Consider the following 19,325-nt stretch of genomic DNA (forward strand, 5'->3'; position numbering starts at 1 on the left):
CATTGAATATTGGAGTGTGTAGGATTTGCTGAATTTGGCTTCATAGGATTGGTAGGAAGAGCAAGTGTAGAGTCCTACACCTGAGAAGGAATAACTGCATGCATTAGTACAGGTTAGGTGCTGAGCTGCTGGAGATGAGCTCTGCAGAGAAGGCCCTGGGTGTCCTGGTAGACAACAGGTTGGCCATGAGCCAGCAGTGTGCCCCTCTGGCCAACAAGTCCAGTGGTATCCGGGGGTGCATTATAAAGCATATGGCCAGCAGGTCGAGGGAGGTGATCCTCCTCCTCTACTCTGCCCGGTGAAATCACATCTGGGGTACTGTGTTCAGTTCTGGCTGCCCAGTTCAAAAAAGACAGCGAACTACTACAAATTGTCCAGCAGAGGGCAACAAAGATGGGGAGCCTGGAGCATCTCCCTTACGGGGAAAAGCTGAGAGACATGGGACTGTTCAGCCTGGAGAAGAGAAGGCTGAGAGGGGGTCTGGTTGGCACCTATAAATATCTACTGGGTGGTTGGCAAGAGGATGGTGGTGCCTAACAACAGAACAAGGAGCAGGGGGTACAAACTGGAACACAGGTAGTTCTATCTGAACATGAGGAAGAGCTGCTTTACTGTGAGTGTGACAACTTATGGAGTCTCCTTCTCTGGAAATATTCAAAACCCACCTGGATGCTTTCCTATGTAACCTACTCTAGGGAGCCTGCTTTAGAAAGAGTCCAGAAGAGGGCTGCTAAGATGATCAGAGGGCTGGAGCATCTCTCCTATGAGGAAAGGTTGAGGGAACTGGGCTTGTTTAGCTTGGAGAAGAGAAGGCTCTGGGGAGACCTCATTGTGGTCTTCCAGTACTTGAAGGGAGTGTATAAACAGGAGGGGAACGGCTGTTTACAAGGGTGGATAGTGATAGGACAAGGGGAATGGTTTTAAACTGAGACAGGGAAGGTTTAGGTTAGATATTAGGAAGAAGTTTTTCACACAGAGGGTGGTGACGCACTGGAACAGGTTGCCCAAGGAGGTTGTGGATGCCCCATCCCTGGAGGCATTCAAGGCCAGGCTGTGACCATGCACATAGTAGGGGGGTTGAAACTAGATGATCATTGTGGTCCTTTTCAACCCAGGACGTTCTATGATTCTATCATTCTGTGATTCTATGATTCTCTGACTAGATGGTCTCTAGAGGTGCCTTCCAACCCCTATGGTTCTGTGATTCTGTGATACATATATATTATGAATATATATATATTCATTTTTCCCCCTATAACTTGAAGTTTGCATGTATTTGAGGTGCCACACCCTAAAACTTTAGTTCAACCTCCAGTCTCCACAGTGTTTTGGAACAGTCTGTTGTAAGATATTCTACATATTTGTCTATGCATAGAAACAGTTTTCATGAAGTATAGCATGTTTGAGCTATTTTCTTTTGTTTAATTAGAAACAGAAAGCAATGAAAATGCTTCTTTTTGGAAATTAAAGTCTTAAGAATCTTTTTTTTTTTTCTTCTAAGGAAAAGGACATCCCCAAAAGGCCTCTATCCCAATGCCTGTCTACAGTTATATCCCCTTTATTTGCAGAGGTAAGATATTGCCTTAGATCTTATTCAGTTCTAGGATTTATGTCTCTGAAAAGCAGAAAAATATGAGGAAAGACAACGGAGGGATGGAACTTGATTTGTTACACTTTTTGTTGCAGGAAAATTGATTTTATGTCATCAAAGCTTCCTCTTATCATTTTCTGTGTCATTCTATCTGGTACAAATTTTAAATTCTTCTCTGTTGCAGTATATGGCCGTGGAGCAGAGCAGCAAGAACATCTGAACTTCAGAGTTGAGAGCAGTACTTTGTTCTCGTTCTCAATTTTGCCTTGTTTTATGGTTGTTTTTTTGTTTCTTTTTTTTTGTTGTTGTTGTTTGTTTTTTTGTTTTTCCCAGATACTCAAATAACTATCACATGAAAGGGAAGATGAATATCTATGAAGATGTTATTTTAAAATGTTGATGGAACTTTATTAAAAAAGAAAAAAGATAACCCTGCCCTCTCACTCTATGTTTTCTATGGAAGATTTTTATTTAAATAGTGTTTTTAATCCTTGTAACTGTTACAGAAAGAAATTGTTAGAGAATTTGTTTTCCTACAGAGAAAATGTCTTAATTTTGTTCTAATGAAGTGGTGTTTCAGAGGATTATTAGAGTTTTGCCTGCTGCTTGGGAAGGATGTTGAGTGCACAAAAGCCATTACATTTACTTAAAGGGGACAACCTCTGTATTGGTTATTCCAAGTCCAGTATTCAATTAGCCTGTCATTCTCCTATGGAAACTGGAGGAACGCTTTGGGCAGGGATTTTTTTGCTATTTCCATTTCAGCACTTTATGTATTACTCACTTTCTTGCCTCTGTTTCAGACATTTCTTTCAACTTCCTACCTTCCCATCTCTAAAACATTTTCCAGGTTGCTCTGCATCTCCTTTAGATCTTCCTTCTCCCTTTCCCATACTAAAAATGAAGTGGGTCCTGCATCCACTTTTTTTCTGCTATCCACCCTCCACTTTCAAACCTTCTTTATTTTTCATTTTCTCTTCACTACATCCATTGTTACGTGCCTTCTAGAAATCACTGGGTTCCTATTATTTGTGTGTGTTTATTAATGTGAATGTGTAAGCAACACATCTTGAAACCAAACAGCTGCAGCTAAATAGTGCTTCTTTCTTGGGATAGTGTCACAATACTTGAATGACAAGAATGTGTGAATGATTGAAGTCTTGTGAAGACAAATGACATCCCAATAACTGCTGCACAGGCCAACTTAAGGAAGAAAAAGGTCTTTCTTTAGGATGCAAGAATGAATAAAAAAAGTCAAACCCTAACATTCTGAACACTGAGAGTAACTTTATACAAGTTTTTGCATTATACTGGTTATGGAAATGTTATGAATATTATATTAATGTATCTCTTCCATTTTTTATTTCAGTTGAAAGAGAAAAGTGAAGTGTGTGGTGGTAACACGGATTCCATAGAAGAACTGAAGAAGGCTATTTATTTAGCTGAAGAGGCTTGTCCAGGCATTGCAGATAACATGGTGTCACACCTTGTGCAGAGGCTTCAGAGGTAATGGAACAATTCACTAAAGATTACAGATCTTACTCTACAAACACTACTAAATTGAAATGATGATTTTTATTTTTTTTAATAAGTGAAAAAATACTCACCTGCTTTCCACTGTTTAAAAAACCTCAAGCACCTAACCATATCATCAGTTCTGATTTCTAGCTTCAGATGATAGTTCATATGGAGATTGATACTGTTGGCCTGCATATTTTGTATCGTGTCAGACTGGACAGCATTTTCTATTTGCAGTTCTTGCAGGGGACTCTGACACTTTCTTAGTGCAGAGGATGTCGTGTGGCATTTCTGTGGTGCTGGAGGTGATCTTACAGTCATTACTTTTGTCACACCAGATGCTTCCTTGGCATTTTATTTTCCTATGTTTCTGATTATGTGGACTTCTGCTGTTTTTCTCAGCCATAATATCTTATTGTCACAATGGAGGCAGATGCTTCCTCTTCTTTGAAAGAGAGAAACATTCATAGGCAGTGTCTGTTGATGTGTCATGCAGAGGTGAAGTTTCTCATCAAAGAAAAAGCCAGTGTATCAGCACATGAATGTTCCCTCCATAAAGTAAATAAATGAGTGGCAGGATCCTCCTTAAAAATGAATTAGAACCATTCCACAGCTTAGTGGGTATTTTAGTCAACTTCTGAAAATATAGTTTCTCCTTATTTGAAAATTACAAGAAATTTGATGTTCTGCTGCATCATCCAGTCATTTCTTGTATCCACTTGCAATATCCTCTCCACCTGTAAGTAAACTATTGACAGTGACTCTTCAACAACACATTTCTGTTGAGATTTTCATTCCTCCTATGATTGACTAAACCCGTATTTCCTAAGTTTGACTGTGTGGATTTATTGGGACCCTCAGAAGAACTGCCCAATAAATTGATTTGAGTCCATTTACCTTTTCTCTTCAATTCTGATCTGTGATATTTTATAAAGTTGATTGAAAGTATAATATGATTAAAATGAGTCTTTTTCTTTGGATGATTTAAGAATCTGTTTAGATTAAAAAATACAAGTTTCCTGCCCCAGCAATATTTTGGTATGATTATGATGTAAACGTGCCAAGTAAGAAGGCTAGAATTGCTAAATTTTGCCCACATTATGTAAAAATATACCATATTGTGTACTTCTTACTAATGTACTTCAATATCAGTTGCTGCTGTTGGAAAAGCAGCAGTGTTCTGATGAAGTGTTTTTTATATATTGTTCACTATGGCTTTTCTCTTTCAAGTGTTACAGTACTGGTGGATGTCACTCTGGAAGGAAAAAGACCGGAACTTCAACAGCATATAACAGAATAATAACTTCTAACTGCTGCTTGTTGCATTAAGTGCTCTGAAAATCACAGTAATAACCATTTCTTATGCTCCTCAGATATTCACTAGCTGGAGGAAGTACTTCATCCTACTAAAGTACTCTTCTTCTGAGACAACGGAGATCCCATGGTGTCTGCACTGAAGAAGTGAATCCTGATGTTGTTCTGCCCCTTAGTCACCGAAACATCCTCCGGTGAAAGGACATTCTTCAACGTGCGAGAGTGACAGTGAAGTCTCTCAGATGGAGGCAGTCTTTTTCAGCTCCTTAAAGCTATAGTTTTTTTTAATGATAATGCACATATTCCAGGGAGGTGTCTTTTTGTAAAATCTGAGATGTATATTTAGGTTTGTGATAGAGAAATTGAAGATATTGAGAAACCTCAGGTATCTTGCTTTAAGAATTCTACAGGGAGATGGAATATGTTTGTTGGAATTGTGTACAGATCTGTATATAATGTCTTTTTTTAACTGAAAGCCTTTCGACGTGCATAAGGAATCACTGTGTACAAAATGGTAAAGTGCTTCTGTAGATAATGTTAGTGGGATAAATATTTGACAGGCCATAACTTGAGTATTGCCTTGCCTTTATTACATGTAAATCTTGAACCATGTGATAAGTGAATCTTGGATTGATTTTTTTTGTATGTGAAGGATTTGCCATTGGGAGATAGTTAATCCTGTGCAATGGACCCTTCTATTCGTACCTCAGCAAAGACACAATTTTGCTCTGTTTCTCTGGCATTTCTTCCTTTTTATCTATTTTCAGAGTGTGATTTTCCAATTATGGTACTACTTCTGGTTGTTTTAAATTTAACACGCCTTCTTTCTCAAAGCTTTAAATTTAAATTATTGTTTTTTCCTGTAGGATGAGCTCTTTCATGACTTCAGTTTTAAATTGTGCCAATGCAAGTTCTGAACCTTATGTGTTCTTCAGTTTTAGTAATAGATATTCGTGAAGCTTGCCATGAAATTCAGATACATGCTTTTTTCCCACCTAAAACATGTTTGAATGCTCACACAAATAAATTTTTATTACTTGCATTTATTCTGAAATATTAAGGTGTTGGCTCTAAGACAGAGAGGCAAATGTTTCTCCTTTATGCCTATTTTTATCATTTACAATCAGTGTCTCGCAGCATGAAAGAAAAATTATCCATTTATTCAGAGTTGGATCTTTTGCCTGAAGCTGTGAATCCCTCTACTGATAGCTGTTGGACAGAGAGGCAGAAAAACTGAGTCAGGAGAGCTGAATGCTGTCCTGTTACCTCCCAGAAAAAAAGAAAATTTGGAACTCTAAAATTTTCAGTGTTATCCTCTAGGATAGCTGGTTAAGCTAAAATTTCCTTGGAAACAGTACCATCAGTTACACAGTTGATTAGGTGGCTTGTTTTTTTAACCTACCAATAGGACATTGAGTTTTCCCTTGGTTTGATTCACCAAGGCTGTTCAGGTGCTTGCAATTCTGTTTGCCTGGTTTTGATGAGAGGAAAAAAAGAGGTGATTGATTGATTTTAGGTTTTGGACAGTCAGGCATCTTATCTGTTTAAATGTTTTATTATTATTATTTTTAATAAAGATACAAGCTTTGATAGAAAGGATTAAAATAAGTATGGGTATATTGACCTGACTTCGTATAAAAAGGACCCGGACTCTATAAGTACTCTGGGAGCTGGTGAGGGACTTCTCAGCACCAAGCTAGCCCTTACTGTATGCATATTAATAGCCTTAATGATTAATGTAATGATTTAACGGTGTTAGAAGACGCTGCTAGGCTAACAGAGCCATGAAACTTCTGATCAAGTTGAAACAACTGTTAAAAGAAATGGATTATCTGTGCTCTCATTCTTGTGGCCATGTTCTTAGACACAATACATCTGCCAACGTAACGATGGCCTGCTTTTCCTTTACGGCCAAGATGAATTGAACAGTGCATACATCCGAGCAGTGGTTTGTAACTCTTCTTTAATTGAGATCATTACCTATGTTGTTTTGTGTGCCCCGAACGTGAAGGGTGCGCTTATGCTTGAGGAGGTGAGTTCAGCTCTGTGAATTGTGCAGCTGAATACAGGGCAATGGGAAATGCACCTTCTTGCATCTCGATGTTCAGCCACTCGGTAGATACACACCGTTATAGCATATGGGAATGAACTGTTGTATTGACATTCAAAATATAAATAGAAAAATGGAAGCATGTTAAGCACTTAAGATTGAAGTTAGCTTACTTGGAGATGCATGGAACTCAAGGATTCAGCAGGGATGTTAAATTCATAGTGGAAGTTCAAGACTTTCTCAATCAGAAAAGTGTACGAAGCTCTACGGTACGCTAATGGTTTTTTTTAAGAAGTAATAAATGCATATATTTTTAAGTTCCATTTTTCTTGCATTCCAGGATTGTATGTTGAGGAAGTACTTCTCCATTTGAGTAGATTGCGGTGGAGTTTGCTGGGTGGGTGTCCCAGCTGGCTGAGGAGCCTAAGGAAAGGGAGGCATGCAGCAAGGCCTGCTGCCCAAAGGGGGCAGGGTGTTTGGGTACAGACAAGACCTTGTTTATGGTAGAGATGTGTATTTTTTTATGTAATATATAGATTATTTAAATATAACATATCTTAAACTGGGATTCACTGAAAAAGTGTGCTGTATCTTGAATGTAAAATTACAATCATTTGCTATGACAAAGTACTGATGCTTTAAAAATAGGGTCTGTATCGGTAACAGAAGAGCTTTGTTTGAAAGAAGCGTGGCCTCAGTTTCTGGAGGAAAAAATAAGTGTGCTGATATTCCTGAGACTGTCTCATGCTAAAAACATGTCTGTGTCACGACGTTGCACTGATGATTTCTCTGTGCGGGTAACACATCTTCACTCGGTCTCGAATATCCTGGGCACCAACTTGTTATCCCTATTTATGCAAACTGTTACATTGGTGGAACTGCTTACTTGTCAGAGACTTCAGGATTAGGCAGTAAACAAACTCACTGTTTAAAAGAATAAATAAAGTCAGTCGTTTGCACTGAATGCTTGCTTTTTTTGTAATTACCAGATGCGTAATCAATTGTTTGAGCTTGATTTTCCTCGCGGTTGCACTTTGTAGTGGATCACCAGTTTACAGAAGTCTGATGGCACGATTGCTACAGCACGCAATGCTTTTGGTATAGTGACAAAGTGGTGCCTTCTTTGAGGTGCTGTGCCTTCCCTGCAGCCCCTTCCATTTTGTCTGCGCGTGTCCATGCAGGTGAGGACCCAGTGGCTGTAGGTGGCTGAGCACTGCTGTTCTGCACTCCCTGTAGAGGTCAGGTGGATGGAGGGGTATGGTAGGAGCATGCACTTTGGCTGTATGTTCATACCCTGTTTGTCTGTCTATCGTACCTCCTCCATCTGCCTGTGCTTTGATGCACTTTGTGAAGCCCCTGCTGTAGCTCTTACTCCTTCATGTGGCAGTACTTATTTTTTTAGCGGATACAGTGTGAGTCTGTAATGGTTTTACATTATCCTTAATTGTAAGGAAACATACTTCTGCTTCAAAACTATCACCATGAGAAGACTATCAGAAGCATTAATAAGCACAGGTGCAATGCACAGAACAGTACAATCACCAGTTATTTTTCTAAGTTGCTGGGAGGAGCTCAGAGCGTAGCACAAATCTGCAGGCTTGCTCTTTTCAGCCGTATTGTGCAAATGTGCCAGTGACTGCACTGAGCCTATGTAGTAGACAACTTGTATGTAATGATTTTCTACCTTTCTTTAAAGCATGATTACAGAGGACAACTGAAGTGCATACCTTGTTTTCTGTAACATTGCTGCCTGTTGATAACCACGTGTTCAAATCTTACTTTTGTCACTCGACACCAACGTAATAAAGCTCCGTGTAAACTACTTGACCTCGACATAAAGAAGGAAAGGTGTAATGAAATTCTGCCATCTGATTGGTCAGTGAGATGAGGTTCTAGGGTCTCCTCCCCCAAGGGATGCTCTGTTGAGCTCCCAGATTCAGGGCAGTGCTGGTAAGCAGAAAGTTTATAAATTGGTGTGGTTTTTAATTGTAATAATCTCAGAATCTGTACAAGACAACCCCTTGCTTTATCTGCAACGATGATTTTCAAGGAAGAATATTGAGAATATCTTGTGTTGGGGAATTTGAAGTGTTTAATCCTCACAGATGGCTGGGCCATGTGGGGAGCTCAGGGTATTGCTGCTTCATTGTTAATGCACGCACACAAGTGATTGATAGGGGTCTGTTTGGGTTTTATCTATGCAGCTTTACATGACAGCTTGTCCTACAGTAAGACAGCGTGCCAACTTCCAAATGGCAGTGACTTAAAACTGCTCTCTATTTTGCATCCTGCCCCAGGAAGCTGAAGAACTGCTCTCGTTGAGTTGCACGAGCTTACCCCAAATAGTGCATCTCTAATTACCCTTATAATTGAATAACAAACTGACATTCGCACTCCTACGTTTCATTGCTATTTTCTGCTGTTACAAAAAAGCACAAGTGCCACACTGCCCTTTTCTCCTCCCCAGCTAACTCTTTCTTGCCCCCAGGGGGTGGCTGGAGTTGTGTATCCATACATACAGAGTTAGGGCAGATGTGTCCTTTGAGGGGAAGGGCTGTATAACTGGTACTGTTGAAAGAGGAGAAATGGCCTAAATCAAACCTTTCAGCTTTTTCTCATTTCTCCATTTTGTTCTTGGCTGGTACAACCATGGGCCTTGGCCCCTGGCTTTGTTTCTGAAATGAGTTTTTTCTTGTGAGAGCTTTTCTTCAGAGACCTATATTGAGATGTCCACAGTGCCAGTGCATGTCTCTCCCCGCCAGCTTGTCTGTCTGTCTCAATCATCTTCTGACAGATTTCAGCTCAGTTTTACAAGGATTGTGGTCTTAACAGTCCTTAATTAAAATTTAGTGAAAATAAGTAAGCCTGAGTATGTAAATATGACTTGTCCCTTAATGAACGGCTGCTAGCTGAGAAATGATGGAGCTGCTCAGCCTTGTGGAAAAAGTGCTCCTCAGGAACCCAGAGCTGTGTGTGACTGAAGCTCCTGCTTTGCTCCAATGCCTTCATTACTTGAAACCTGTGACCGGTCATTCATGGCAGGCAATGGCAGAGAACAAACAGAGTAAATCCCTTGAGTGGTCAGTATGTGTTTGTTCCACTGCTGACCCCAGAGTGTTGGGTCAGGGACCCAGAGCCAGGAGCATCTCCAAGCCCCACTGATTCCATGGACAATGCTCTGACATCACTCGGGGCAAACAGTAGAAGTGGTTGTGTAGTACAGCTTTCCAGTGCACCATGAGCTTAGTCCCACGTGTAGACTTCAACCAATTGGAAGAGCTGACTAATCCAGTTAACTGCTTTTATTCTTTTATGGTTATTTCAGTTTTGGGTTAACCTTAGGAATAAAAAACTGGAAAAAAATGATGACAAATGTATGTACTCCCATTTAAACAAATTAAAAAAAAACAAAAAAGGTTTGACTAATTACATTTAAAAAAAAAAAAAACAATCTGGAAAAGCTGTTATCTAACTTCCTTCTTAGGAAGCTCCTCTGGAGGACAGCATTGATGAAGACAGTATCTCACAAGCCTCCGTTATCTAAACCAAAATTCACTTTATCTCAAATTAGTGCATGGTCCTCCACAGAATTTGCATTAAAAATAATAATAAAAAAATAATAAAAAAGATGTTATCATCACAGCAGTTGTAAAGGACAGACATAGGGACACAGCAGTCATTGGCATCTGAAATTTTAGTGGTGTGAAGCAGTCTTCTGCAGTATTTATATATTCTCTATTTTTTCCTCTAGCTCATTTCAGACAAATGTCTTTTTAAGTCTTAATTTTAAAGTATATTCAGTAGCCAGCAGTTATCCTATTTATTTTGTCTCCCTTAAAACCAACAGAGGTGCTTAGCAACCTGGCCATCCCTGGAGGCGTAACAAAGCCAGGTTGGATGGGGCTCTGGGCAGCCTGAGCTGTGGGTGGCAGCCCTGCCCACAGCAGAGGATTGGGACTGGGTGGATTTTAAGGTCCCTTCCAGCCCAAGCCATTCTATGATACAATTCTGTGCTACAAGGCAGACTGCCTAGGAATTTCATCAGTAATCTCAGAGCTAGTAAGTTGAAGCTTTAAGGAAAATATTTAAGGAAAAGAGCATCTGCAGCCAGTTACCAGATACATACATGAACTTCCAGCAAGACCAAGGGCCAGATAGTTTGTACTCAGCACTGGTGAGGCCACACCTCAAGTACTGCATTCAGTTTTGGGTCCCTCAATAGAAGAAAAACGTCAAGGCCCTGGAGTGTGTTCAGAGAAGGGCAATGAAGCTGAGAGGGGACTGGAGCACAAGCCTTATGAGGAGTGGCTGAGAGAACTGAGGTTGTTTAGTCTGGAGGAGACCTCTACAATGAGCTGAAAGGAGATGGTGGTGGCCTCTTCTCTTGCCCAACTATTGATAGGACAAGAGGGAATGGCCTCAAGTTGCACCATGGGAGGTTCAGGTTGAACATTAGGATATTATTGGATATTCCTTCTCAGAAACTGGTGAGGCACTGGCACAGGCTGCCCAGGGAGGTAATGGAGTCACCGTCCCTGGAGGCGTGCAGTAAATGTGTAGATGTGGCACTGAGGGACATGGTTAGTGGGCATGGTGGTGACGAGTTGATGGCTGGACTGGATGATCGTAGCAGTCTTTTCCAACCTTAAGGTTGGAAAATCTACAAATCTACAAAATAGCTGGGTTGTATGTTTCCCTGTGTCAGAGTGACACAAATTTGGCCACAAGAACGCAGCCTGTTCCCTGAAATTATACACATACACACATCCATCCTGCTCCTCATCTGGAGCTCTGATTTTGCTAAAGTATTCATTGGGGTGACGGAACAGAAAGAAGGCTCTACTGTCTTGAAACAGCAAGATGTGTGATAGTATTGTGAGGTATTTTATTCCCTTTTGTTGTGAGCAAAGCTGTAAGCCGTTTTATACATCGCATATAGGTAAGCATTTAACACAGTGAATAGCCAGAAGAAGAAAAGTTGGGGGCAGCACTGTCCCAGCTTCATCTCCCACGCTGACATTCAGGCCCCTCTGCCTAGCACTGGGTTTCCCCAAAGGCCCTGAGTGGTGACAGATGGGTTTCCAGCATGCTGCTCTGCTAATGGACATTTGATACCGATTTCACGGTGAAGTATTTCTTAAAGCATAAGAAAAAGCATCTCATCACAGCAAGCTTTGTGCTGACACCCTTCTGAATGGGCCAACAGCTCATCCAAGAACGGTGCTAGGTGATGTTAGGGCCAGATATACAAAATGGGCATTTCTGCTGCTGAAACTCCAGCAGCAAAACAAGCCCAGGGCTCAGCAGCTGCCCCACACGCAGTGCTTTAGTCCACGTGTTACCAGAACACCCCACAAATTAATTACACAAAGCTGTGGTTCTTGGAGCATACAGGTTGGATTTTTTTTTTTCAAGTTTGTAAAACAAACAGCAGAACGTCACCACAGCCTTTAATTTCTTCTTGTACATACCATTCACAGTACATTAACAGCCCAAACAATATTGCACTGGATTATTTTAATTTTGTTTCATCTTGCAAGTAGTATTCATTTTCCCAAGCCAAAAGATGATCAATTTGGTCAACTTGCACTGAGAAAATGGTTTGACAGGAATCCTGTAACTTGTTTATACCACGTGGATCTGTAACCTCAATGGGAAATGAGAGTGAGCTGTAAACTGTTTCTTTGTTAAAGATAGAAAATTAGTAATTCCTTGTTGAGTACATTTAGAAAGACGGGAGGAAAAAAAAAAATCTGAAAGTTACTTTGTTCCTGCTAGACTGCTCACTGTATGTAGAATTAGAGTCTGTACTGTGAAAGTCCATCTACATATAAAACTCCAGCAGTCTACAGGTTAACATGGTAAAAAAAAAATAATATATATTTTTTATGTAAAGAGAAGAAATAGTGTTTGCCTCACAAGAGAAAGTTTTCAGATCGTGGAGTCGGTTTTTTTAGGTGCAATCTCTGAGGCAACAAAATGTCTTTTGGCATTTGGCACTCTAATAAGGACAATATTTTAATACTGGCACAAGCTAAAAACAGCACAGAATGACAAAATACAAGACATGAACGAACCGCAGCCACGGGGATGGTGTAAGCTATTTTCAACATATGGAAAACTGAAACAGTTTTGCTGAGGAATTGCGGATGTTTCTGCAGAACCTTACTGGTTGGTTTTTCTCTTTCCTTTTACCAAATTTCAGTTTTACTAAGCTCCGGGGGAGAAAAGTTTCCAATGTCCTGTAGAAAAACTGGCAGCTGCTGTGGCGCTCAGTAGGTGTGGGGCTCCCGGTGGCTCAGGGCGCGTGTGCGCAGGGCCGAGCTGGTGGCACTTCGGATCACCTCCATCCATCTGTGAGAGGGGAGAGAAAAGCAGAAGGGTGGCAAGATCCTAAAGAAGGATTTCTTTTCTCCTCCTGGTCAATGTCTGGGTTATTGGTTGTAGAAAAGTGTTATTTTCCATGCGTAGTGGGGGAGCATCATGCTTACTGTGTATTTCCTATCCAAGTTAAGAGGCTACAGATCCAAAAGTTCACATGAAAGGAGGTTGAGAGAGGATGAATGGGGGAGAGGGGACCCAAAATTCATCAACTTAACAGTGGTTTTACTTGTTTTTTTTTTTTTCTTCTGGATAGTCCAAGTGATGAGCAGCTGAAAATAACCACTCCGTTCTAAAACAAAACCACGTCACGTAGCTGCAGTTACTGCTTCTTCCAGAACTGAGAAAGAACTTCTATGTTTTCTTCCAATTTTACTCATTTACTTAATTACCCCTTTTCCCACCATATATAGTTTCAGACTGACTGACATGGTTACAACTGAACCACAGCTTTTTTGACTATGAGAGGAGAAATCTTTGTCACATCAGTGTTCCACACAAAAGGGCTGAATTAATTCCCAGTATGAATAAGCTCAAACCAGAACTGAGGAGGAGCGGTGCCCATTTCCCAGCTCTCTATCTATCTGGAATTCCGTGGGATGTGCAAGAGCTGCACGCTGCAGTGCAGAATGGAGTATGAGGAGCAGCTTCTGTGAAAAAGCCGTGTTTTGTTTCAAATGTGGGTGCTGCAGGGAGTTGTTCAGGAGGGAGAGAAGTGACTCTACTAGCAAGAAGTCTGCTTACATGCTTCCTTGAGCCTGGCATACAGTATGTCCTGCGCAAGCAGCCTCAGTAATTCAGAAGGGAGATTTTTTGCACACAACTCAGCTCTGCAGTCATTACTACCACGGTTGCTATAGCTTTTGGTGCTACTAGGCTTAAAATTTCTGTAAGCACTTTGAAGGGCACTGCCTTTCATTCTGTTGAGCTACAAGCCTGTGTTACTGAATCAACTCAGTAGACACTGTACCAGATGACCTTGGGAACAAATCCAGGAATTTAAAAAATGCCCTCTTAAAGAAGAGCAACTGACTTACCTTTCAAATGTGTATTCACTTTCAGCCCTGAAGTAGTACACGTGGGATTTGAAATGCAGCTTGAAGACATAATCTTTGTGAATGTTTTCAGATTCAGAAGGAATGGTGAGAGAATATCCCAACAGAGGGAGGCTGGCTAAGGGATGATTGTCCTGAAAAGCAATGGTGAAAAGTGCTATGAGATCAACTGCTCTCAAGCAAAAGCAGCATGTAAGTGAAACAGAGAGCAGATACGCAGTCATTTAAAGGCTCTCTGTTCGAAATGCCATGAAGCAACCACCGTGGCTTCAGTAGAGAGGGGCAGTCAGAACTGCTCTGTGCCCCAATGGGGCACCATTCACCACTGATGATGGCTGCTCTTCCCGTTCCCACACTGGAAAAATGCCCTACCCAGCCGTGTTACCTGGTGCGATTTATAGAAGAACATGCAGAAGTTGGTGAACACCACCCAAAGCTTCTGCCACCCGTTGCTGTTCTTGAATTTCCTCAGGAGGTTTCCAGACAACTGATTCTGAAACAGATCAGAAGTAGTCAAATAAAGCAGTGAAATGCACAGTGCAGAGATGTATGAGCAGATGCAAAGCAGCCAAGCCCCACAGAAAGGATGTTTGCATTTCTGCTTAACTTAGTGAATGCCATCACTTTGGCAGTAAGCATAAAACCAGAAGTACCCATCACTCCTTAAGTGAGGGCTGGCTGCAGTTTGATCACCGTGAGAACAATGATCTGCTTTTAGCATATGTGGCCTTACCACAAGTGAAGGTGTTCTGACCGAATGAATGGGTTTTTCTACAACTAAGCAGTACTTTGTAATGTGTTTGTAGCTGGGTACTTCCAGAAACTTCCAACTACTATGATTGTATTTTTTGAATTGCGGTGGCCATCAATAATGTACTGGCAACCATCAGTCAGTCTCGTTATCCTCATCTGTGTTCTTTTCAAATGATACTTAAATAGAACAATGGAAACAGAAAGGCTGACATGAATTTGGGATGTAAAGGAAAATCATGACGTACTTCAGCACCGCAGACAGAGGTCAAACTCTCAGTACACAGCAAGTTAACACGGGAACTTGTCAAACACACCGACTAATCACCCTATTCTGAGCTGGATTTGGGGTATTTTACAGCAAGGAGGAGGAATACCAAGTATTTAACTATCATCAGGATCAAAACAACTGTTTCACATAACAGCGCAGAAACGAATAATTTAATCTGTAATGCTTAATGCTCCAAGTCTGGTGGTCCCAATTCACCTACTACAAACTAAGTATTCACCAGCCTGGGGTGTACATTAAGGCCTTTGCATTGGGTAATGCCACGCTCTGCTGACACTGTGACCCTAGTTACAGGCACACTCCTTCATTTGCTGTTACCTCGTCACTCTGGAGGATATCATAAAAGGACAGGCTTTGCATTCGGTACCAGCAGATACATGAAATGGAAACAGGTCGCTGGTCACTGATCAGTCCAGCAGGTAGGGAAGTACAGTCACTGACAGAGAGAGGATCTTCTACCACGGGAGAGACAGAGAGGAGGGAGAGACACAAAGAAAATGAACGGTAATGCTGAAGTGAAAGGCACCGAGAGAATGATGTGAGCATGAGCGTGAGCTGCCGACACCGAGCAGCGGTGGAGCTGGAGATGCTTTCACCGAACAATGAATGGCTCCAGTGTGCTCCATGGTCCTCACTGCTGTGCCTGCACTTGACTGAGTCATGGGGAGGAACAAAAATGAAGAGCAATGAGCTCTGATGCTGGGTAGGGAGGTCTGTCTACTAAACATTTCAACTGTTTGAACTAAACATCAGTTTAAAATTATTCAATACCCATTTATAGTAAGACCTATGCTTTAGGGAAAAATGTGAGACCTGGTTCCATGCTGAGCTCTTCCACCTTTGCAGGACTTAAGGGAAGAAAGAGCAGAAAATGCACCTGCACAGGAGCACCGTGAGGCTCTGCAGTTAGTGTTTTCTTATAGGGAATCATTTTCTGGATAAAGTTGCAGCAACTCTTCTGCTAAAATCAGGGGCAGTTTCACAAACTGAACGCTATCTGTCCTTAGTTCTGAGTCAGGGTGTCCCCTCCAGAGCAGTAAGGAGTTGGTACCTCTGGACTGCCCGGGAGGAGAGGTCAGTAGTTTTAAAGTTCCTTGCATCATCTCCATTGAGCACACACTTCCATGTGATGCTTTCACCTCTTCCACTGAGCGCACAGTTCCACATGATGAGAACCATGACAAAGTAGTCAGAGGTCCCTGTGGCGTCCCTCTGGTGCAGCAGGGACACCCACACACCTCACCCTGAAACCAACAGGGCCCTAAGAGTCTTTGCCTTAGCTATGAGAGAAGTCAAAGTCTGGCTCTCATTCACTGAGCGCTGGGTTAAGGAATGTGTATCAGATGGACACAGCTGTGATCAGGGAAACAAGAAAGGTATTTATTTTGAGGTGAAAAATGCAAAAAAAGGAAAAGCAGATGAGACTGAGCAATGAGAGAAGGTTCCAGAAAGAATGGCTGGGTAAAGAAACAGAAGTTAGTACTACACATAACCAGACCTGGCTGCAGCAGATAGAGACAATATCCTTTCAGCTCGAGCAATGACTTAATGCCTCTATAAATGACAGCATTAAGGCCATTTGATCCGCTTTAAGTTTTAAAGACCATCAGCACATTTTGGACAGTTCTTCTCTAAAATTACTGCTCTAACTGATTTTAAAAAGATGCACTAAGGCAGTGAAGCTGTGTGCCTGGACTGACGAACTCATGCTGCCGTTTGAGGTACGGGAGCAGTTTTAGCGGTGTGCCTGAAACGTCCCCGAGAGGAAACCAAGGAACACTGCACTTCTTTAAGGAGGAGCAAAAAGGAAATTGTCATTGGAGAGCGTGTCTGGAGCTGCAGCGCAGATGGTTCTGAGGCCGATACCTCCACAGCAATACTAAAGTCGATCATTGAAACGCTGGTATTTCTGTGCCAGCAGACGTGCACCGTAGTGTTGCCACGGTGTGGTGACTGACGCTCGAGTGAGGTGCGGGATGCACTGAGGTCGTCCTCAGATTCCTGGTCTACAGTAGTTTCATCAGGAGACTCTATGAAATGCAGGGAAAAAGCATCTTTCTTCTTCTATGCAACAACATATATAATTGGAAAAATTAAACAATCAAATCTGGTCACAGTGTGGTGAACCAGTTTTAAAGTACGCTTTTAGAAACAGTTTTGCAGAGATGCTAACTAGGCTACTTTTACATGTTTCTGCCAAAGACCACCGTGTTTGGTTGGTGCTTTTAATGCCTTACAAGGACAGGCACCTCCAAGTCTTGTAAAACACTTCCTGACATCATTATGCTCAAGTCACTTTTCTATTCAGTGAAACATTCTGCTAACATCAGCAAGAACATTACAATGGCAGACACAGAAATATACACATCCCTCAACTTCAAATGTATCAATCTGACTTGTGGCCAGCATATTTCACCACTCTGCTTAGAAGCAGTCACCAACTGTACCAACTGAAATTAAGCAAACCTCCTCTCCAGCATTTACTTACTGTTGTCAGGGGGGCTGCTGGCTAGCAGCTCGGGGGCAGGGTCACTGCTTTTCTCTGCCAGGTCTATTGCCATCTGAATGTCCTCAATCCATTTGTCCATTTCAGCGCGGGTACTGATAATGAAAACTCAGGTTTTAATTACTCTCATCCAGTCTGAAAGCAAACTCTAAGAAATAGTGCTAAGTTGAGCTTCCTTTTAATTCAAATAAACAAATAAAGACCTGAGATGCTAATTGCTTTTCAAATAATTTAGCTTTGGTTCTGCCTTGCACAACTGCCACTCTATTTTGTCTCATCTGCTTTTTTTATTTTTTGTTTTGGCAAGTGCCTTCACAGAAGAATATGCCTTGGAAATTGTTTTAGGAGCAAATCCCAACAAAACAACATCTACTGGCTCACCTACCTGTCCCACTCTGAAAGCCACAGAGGAGGACAGTTTACAGTTCAACAGTAACTGTGTAGGCTGTCTCCATCAAATTACCTTGCCGCAACGATGATGGACTGCTGTTGACCTCGTAGTGTTAGACAATGAGGAACCCCCCATTCCTCTTCACTGTCTTCAATCTGAGAGAGAAAAGTCAAAATACAATCAGACTGTAGCAAGTAATTACTACTTAAGCTGGAACAGTGAACTGAGCAAACTCTTACCATTGGGGGGCAGCAAGAGGTGTTGAGAGAAAATCATTTACCTGTGGTACTGATTATCTAACGGTATGAAATAGATACAAGAACATGAGAAGTTCCAGTGAAAATAAAGGAGGAAATCAAAGTTTTGAAACTAGAAACAAATATTTTCTAAATCATACTGCAAGAAGGGGTAGGGCTAACTAGGTGCTACTGAGCTTGAATTGCCTATTTTCAAGGAGAACTGCAAAAGGGCTCTGAATGACATACTGCTGCCTGCAGTCTCCCACTACCTCAGCTTTAAGATACAGAGACAGAAATGTTAGGAAACAACTTTTCCACAGAAATGAAATCGTTGTTAATGATTATTTGCCTCCAACAGTGTGCCTATGAGCAATAGGTAATTAATTACTTGGAAGAGTCATGGTTCAATTTGAGGTTTAAAAAAATAAAGATCCAACCTCACAAGAATTATTCTGCATTACAAGGAAGTTGTCCTTCCAGACGTCCTTTTTTATTTTTGCCACACAACAACCTTTGCACAGAAGGTTTCAAGACCACAAGCTGGACCCAGCACAGACACACCAAGCACTGTGCTCTGCCTCTGCTGAAACTGCAGAACAAACCCACAACTTCTCTGAATCTGAGAACAACCCCTTGCTACTGCTCTCACTCCACAAGCAACTGAGCAAGCAATTAAGATGGGACCTTAAATGACCAAGTAAGCATGAATACAAGCTCTTACAATACTTACCGTCATGCCATACAGTGGCAGATGCCCGTGGACTTTAAACTGATTTGATGCTGTCAGGCCTCTACTTGTGTACAATAAAATATCATTAAACTAAAAAGCAAGAAAAAACATTATTAGAACTATAAACATACACGTATAAATAATAATAATCAAAACAGTAAATACCAGAAAAATAACCAGTACTGGCAGGCCTAATGCATGAATCCAAAATCATAGAATGGCCAGGGTTGGAACAGACCTCAAGGATCATCAAGTTCCAACTCCACTGCCACAGGCAGGGCCACCAACCTCCAGATTCAGTACTAGACCAGGCTGCCCAGGGCCCCATCCAACCTTCTCTTGAGCACCTCCAGGGACGGGGCATCCACAACCTCCATGGGCAGCCTGTGCCAGCACCTCACCACTCTCATAGTAAAGAACTTCCCCTAACCTAAACTGTCCTAATCTAACCTAAACTGTCCCTCCTTGAGCTCAAAAACATTCTCCCTTGTCCTATCACTATCTATTGGAA

The 19,325-nt window shown here is 41.5% G+C and overlaps 2 protein-coding genes across 11 annotated transcripts in view; one reads left to right on the forward strand and one right to left on the reverse strand.

Moving 5' to 3' along the window:
• The window catches only part of STK24 (serine/threonine kinase 24), a 138,835-nt gene extending 129,962 nt beyond the window's left edge, over positions 1-8,873 (forward strand). For all 4 annotated transcript variants that reach the window (XM_090129497.1, XM_090129523.1, XM_090129514.1 and 1 more), the window contains 3 exons: positions 1,502-1,570; positions 2,961-3,097; positions 4,483-8,873. In XM_090129497.1, coding sequence (XP_089985623.1) covers positions 1,502-1,570; positions 2,961-3,097; positions 4,483-4,519 — 243 coding nt within the window. In that variant the 3' untranslated portion in view covers positions 4,520-8,873. The remainder of the gene's footprint in view (positions 1-1,501; positions 1,571-2,960; positions 3,098-4,482) is intronic.
• A 2,465-nt stretch (positions 8,874-11,338) lies between these two features.
• Positions 11,339-19,325, reverse strand: part of FARP1 (FERM, ARH/RhoGEF and pleckstrin domain protein 1) — a 201,537-nt gene continuing 193,550 nt past the window's right edge. For 5 of the 7 annotated variants that reach the window (XM_090129465.1, XM_031610627.2, XM_031610626.2 and 2 more), the window contains 7 exons: positions 18,815-18,904; positions 17,918-18,000; positions 17,437-17,549; positions 16,815-16,978; positions 14,295-14,402; positions 13,892-14,043; positions 11,339-12,827 (listed from right to left, as the gene is read on the reverse strand). In XM_090129465.1, coding sequence (XP_089985591.1) covers positions 12,746-12,827; positions 13,892-14,043; positions 14,295-14,402; positions 16,815-16,978; positions 17,437-17,549; positions 17,918-18,000; positions 18,815-18,904 — 792 coding nt within the window. In that variant the 3' untranslated portion in view covers positions 11,339-12,745. The other 2 variants (XM_090129482.1, XM_090129474.1) reach the window with 2 other exon arrangements.

This window comes from Phasianus colchicus, chromosome 1 (genome assembly GCF_987193195.1).
Source record: "Phasianus colchicus chromosome 1, bPhaCol1.hap1.1, whole genome shotgun sequence".
Classification (NCBI taxonomy): Eukaryota; Metazoa; Chordata; class Aves; order Galliformes; family Phasianidae; genus Phasianus; species Phasianus colchicus.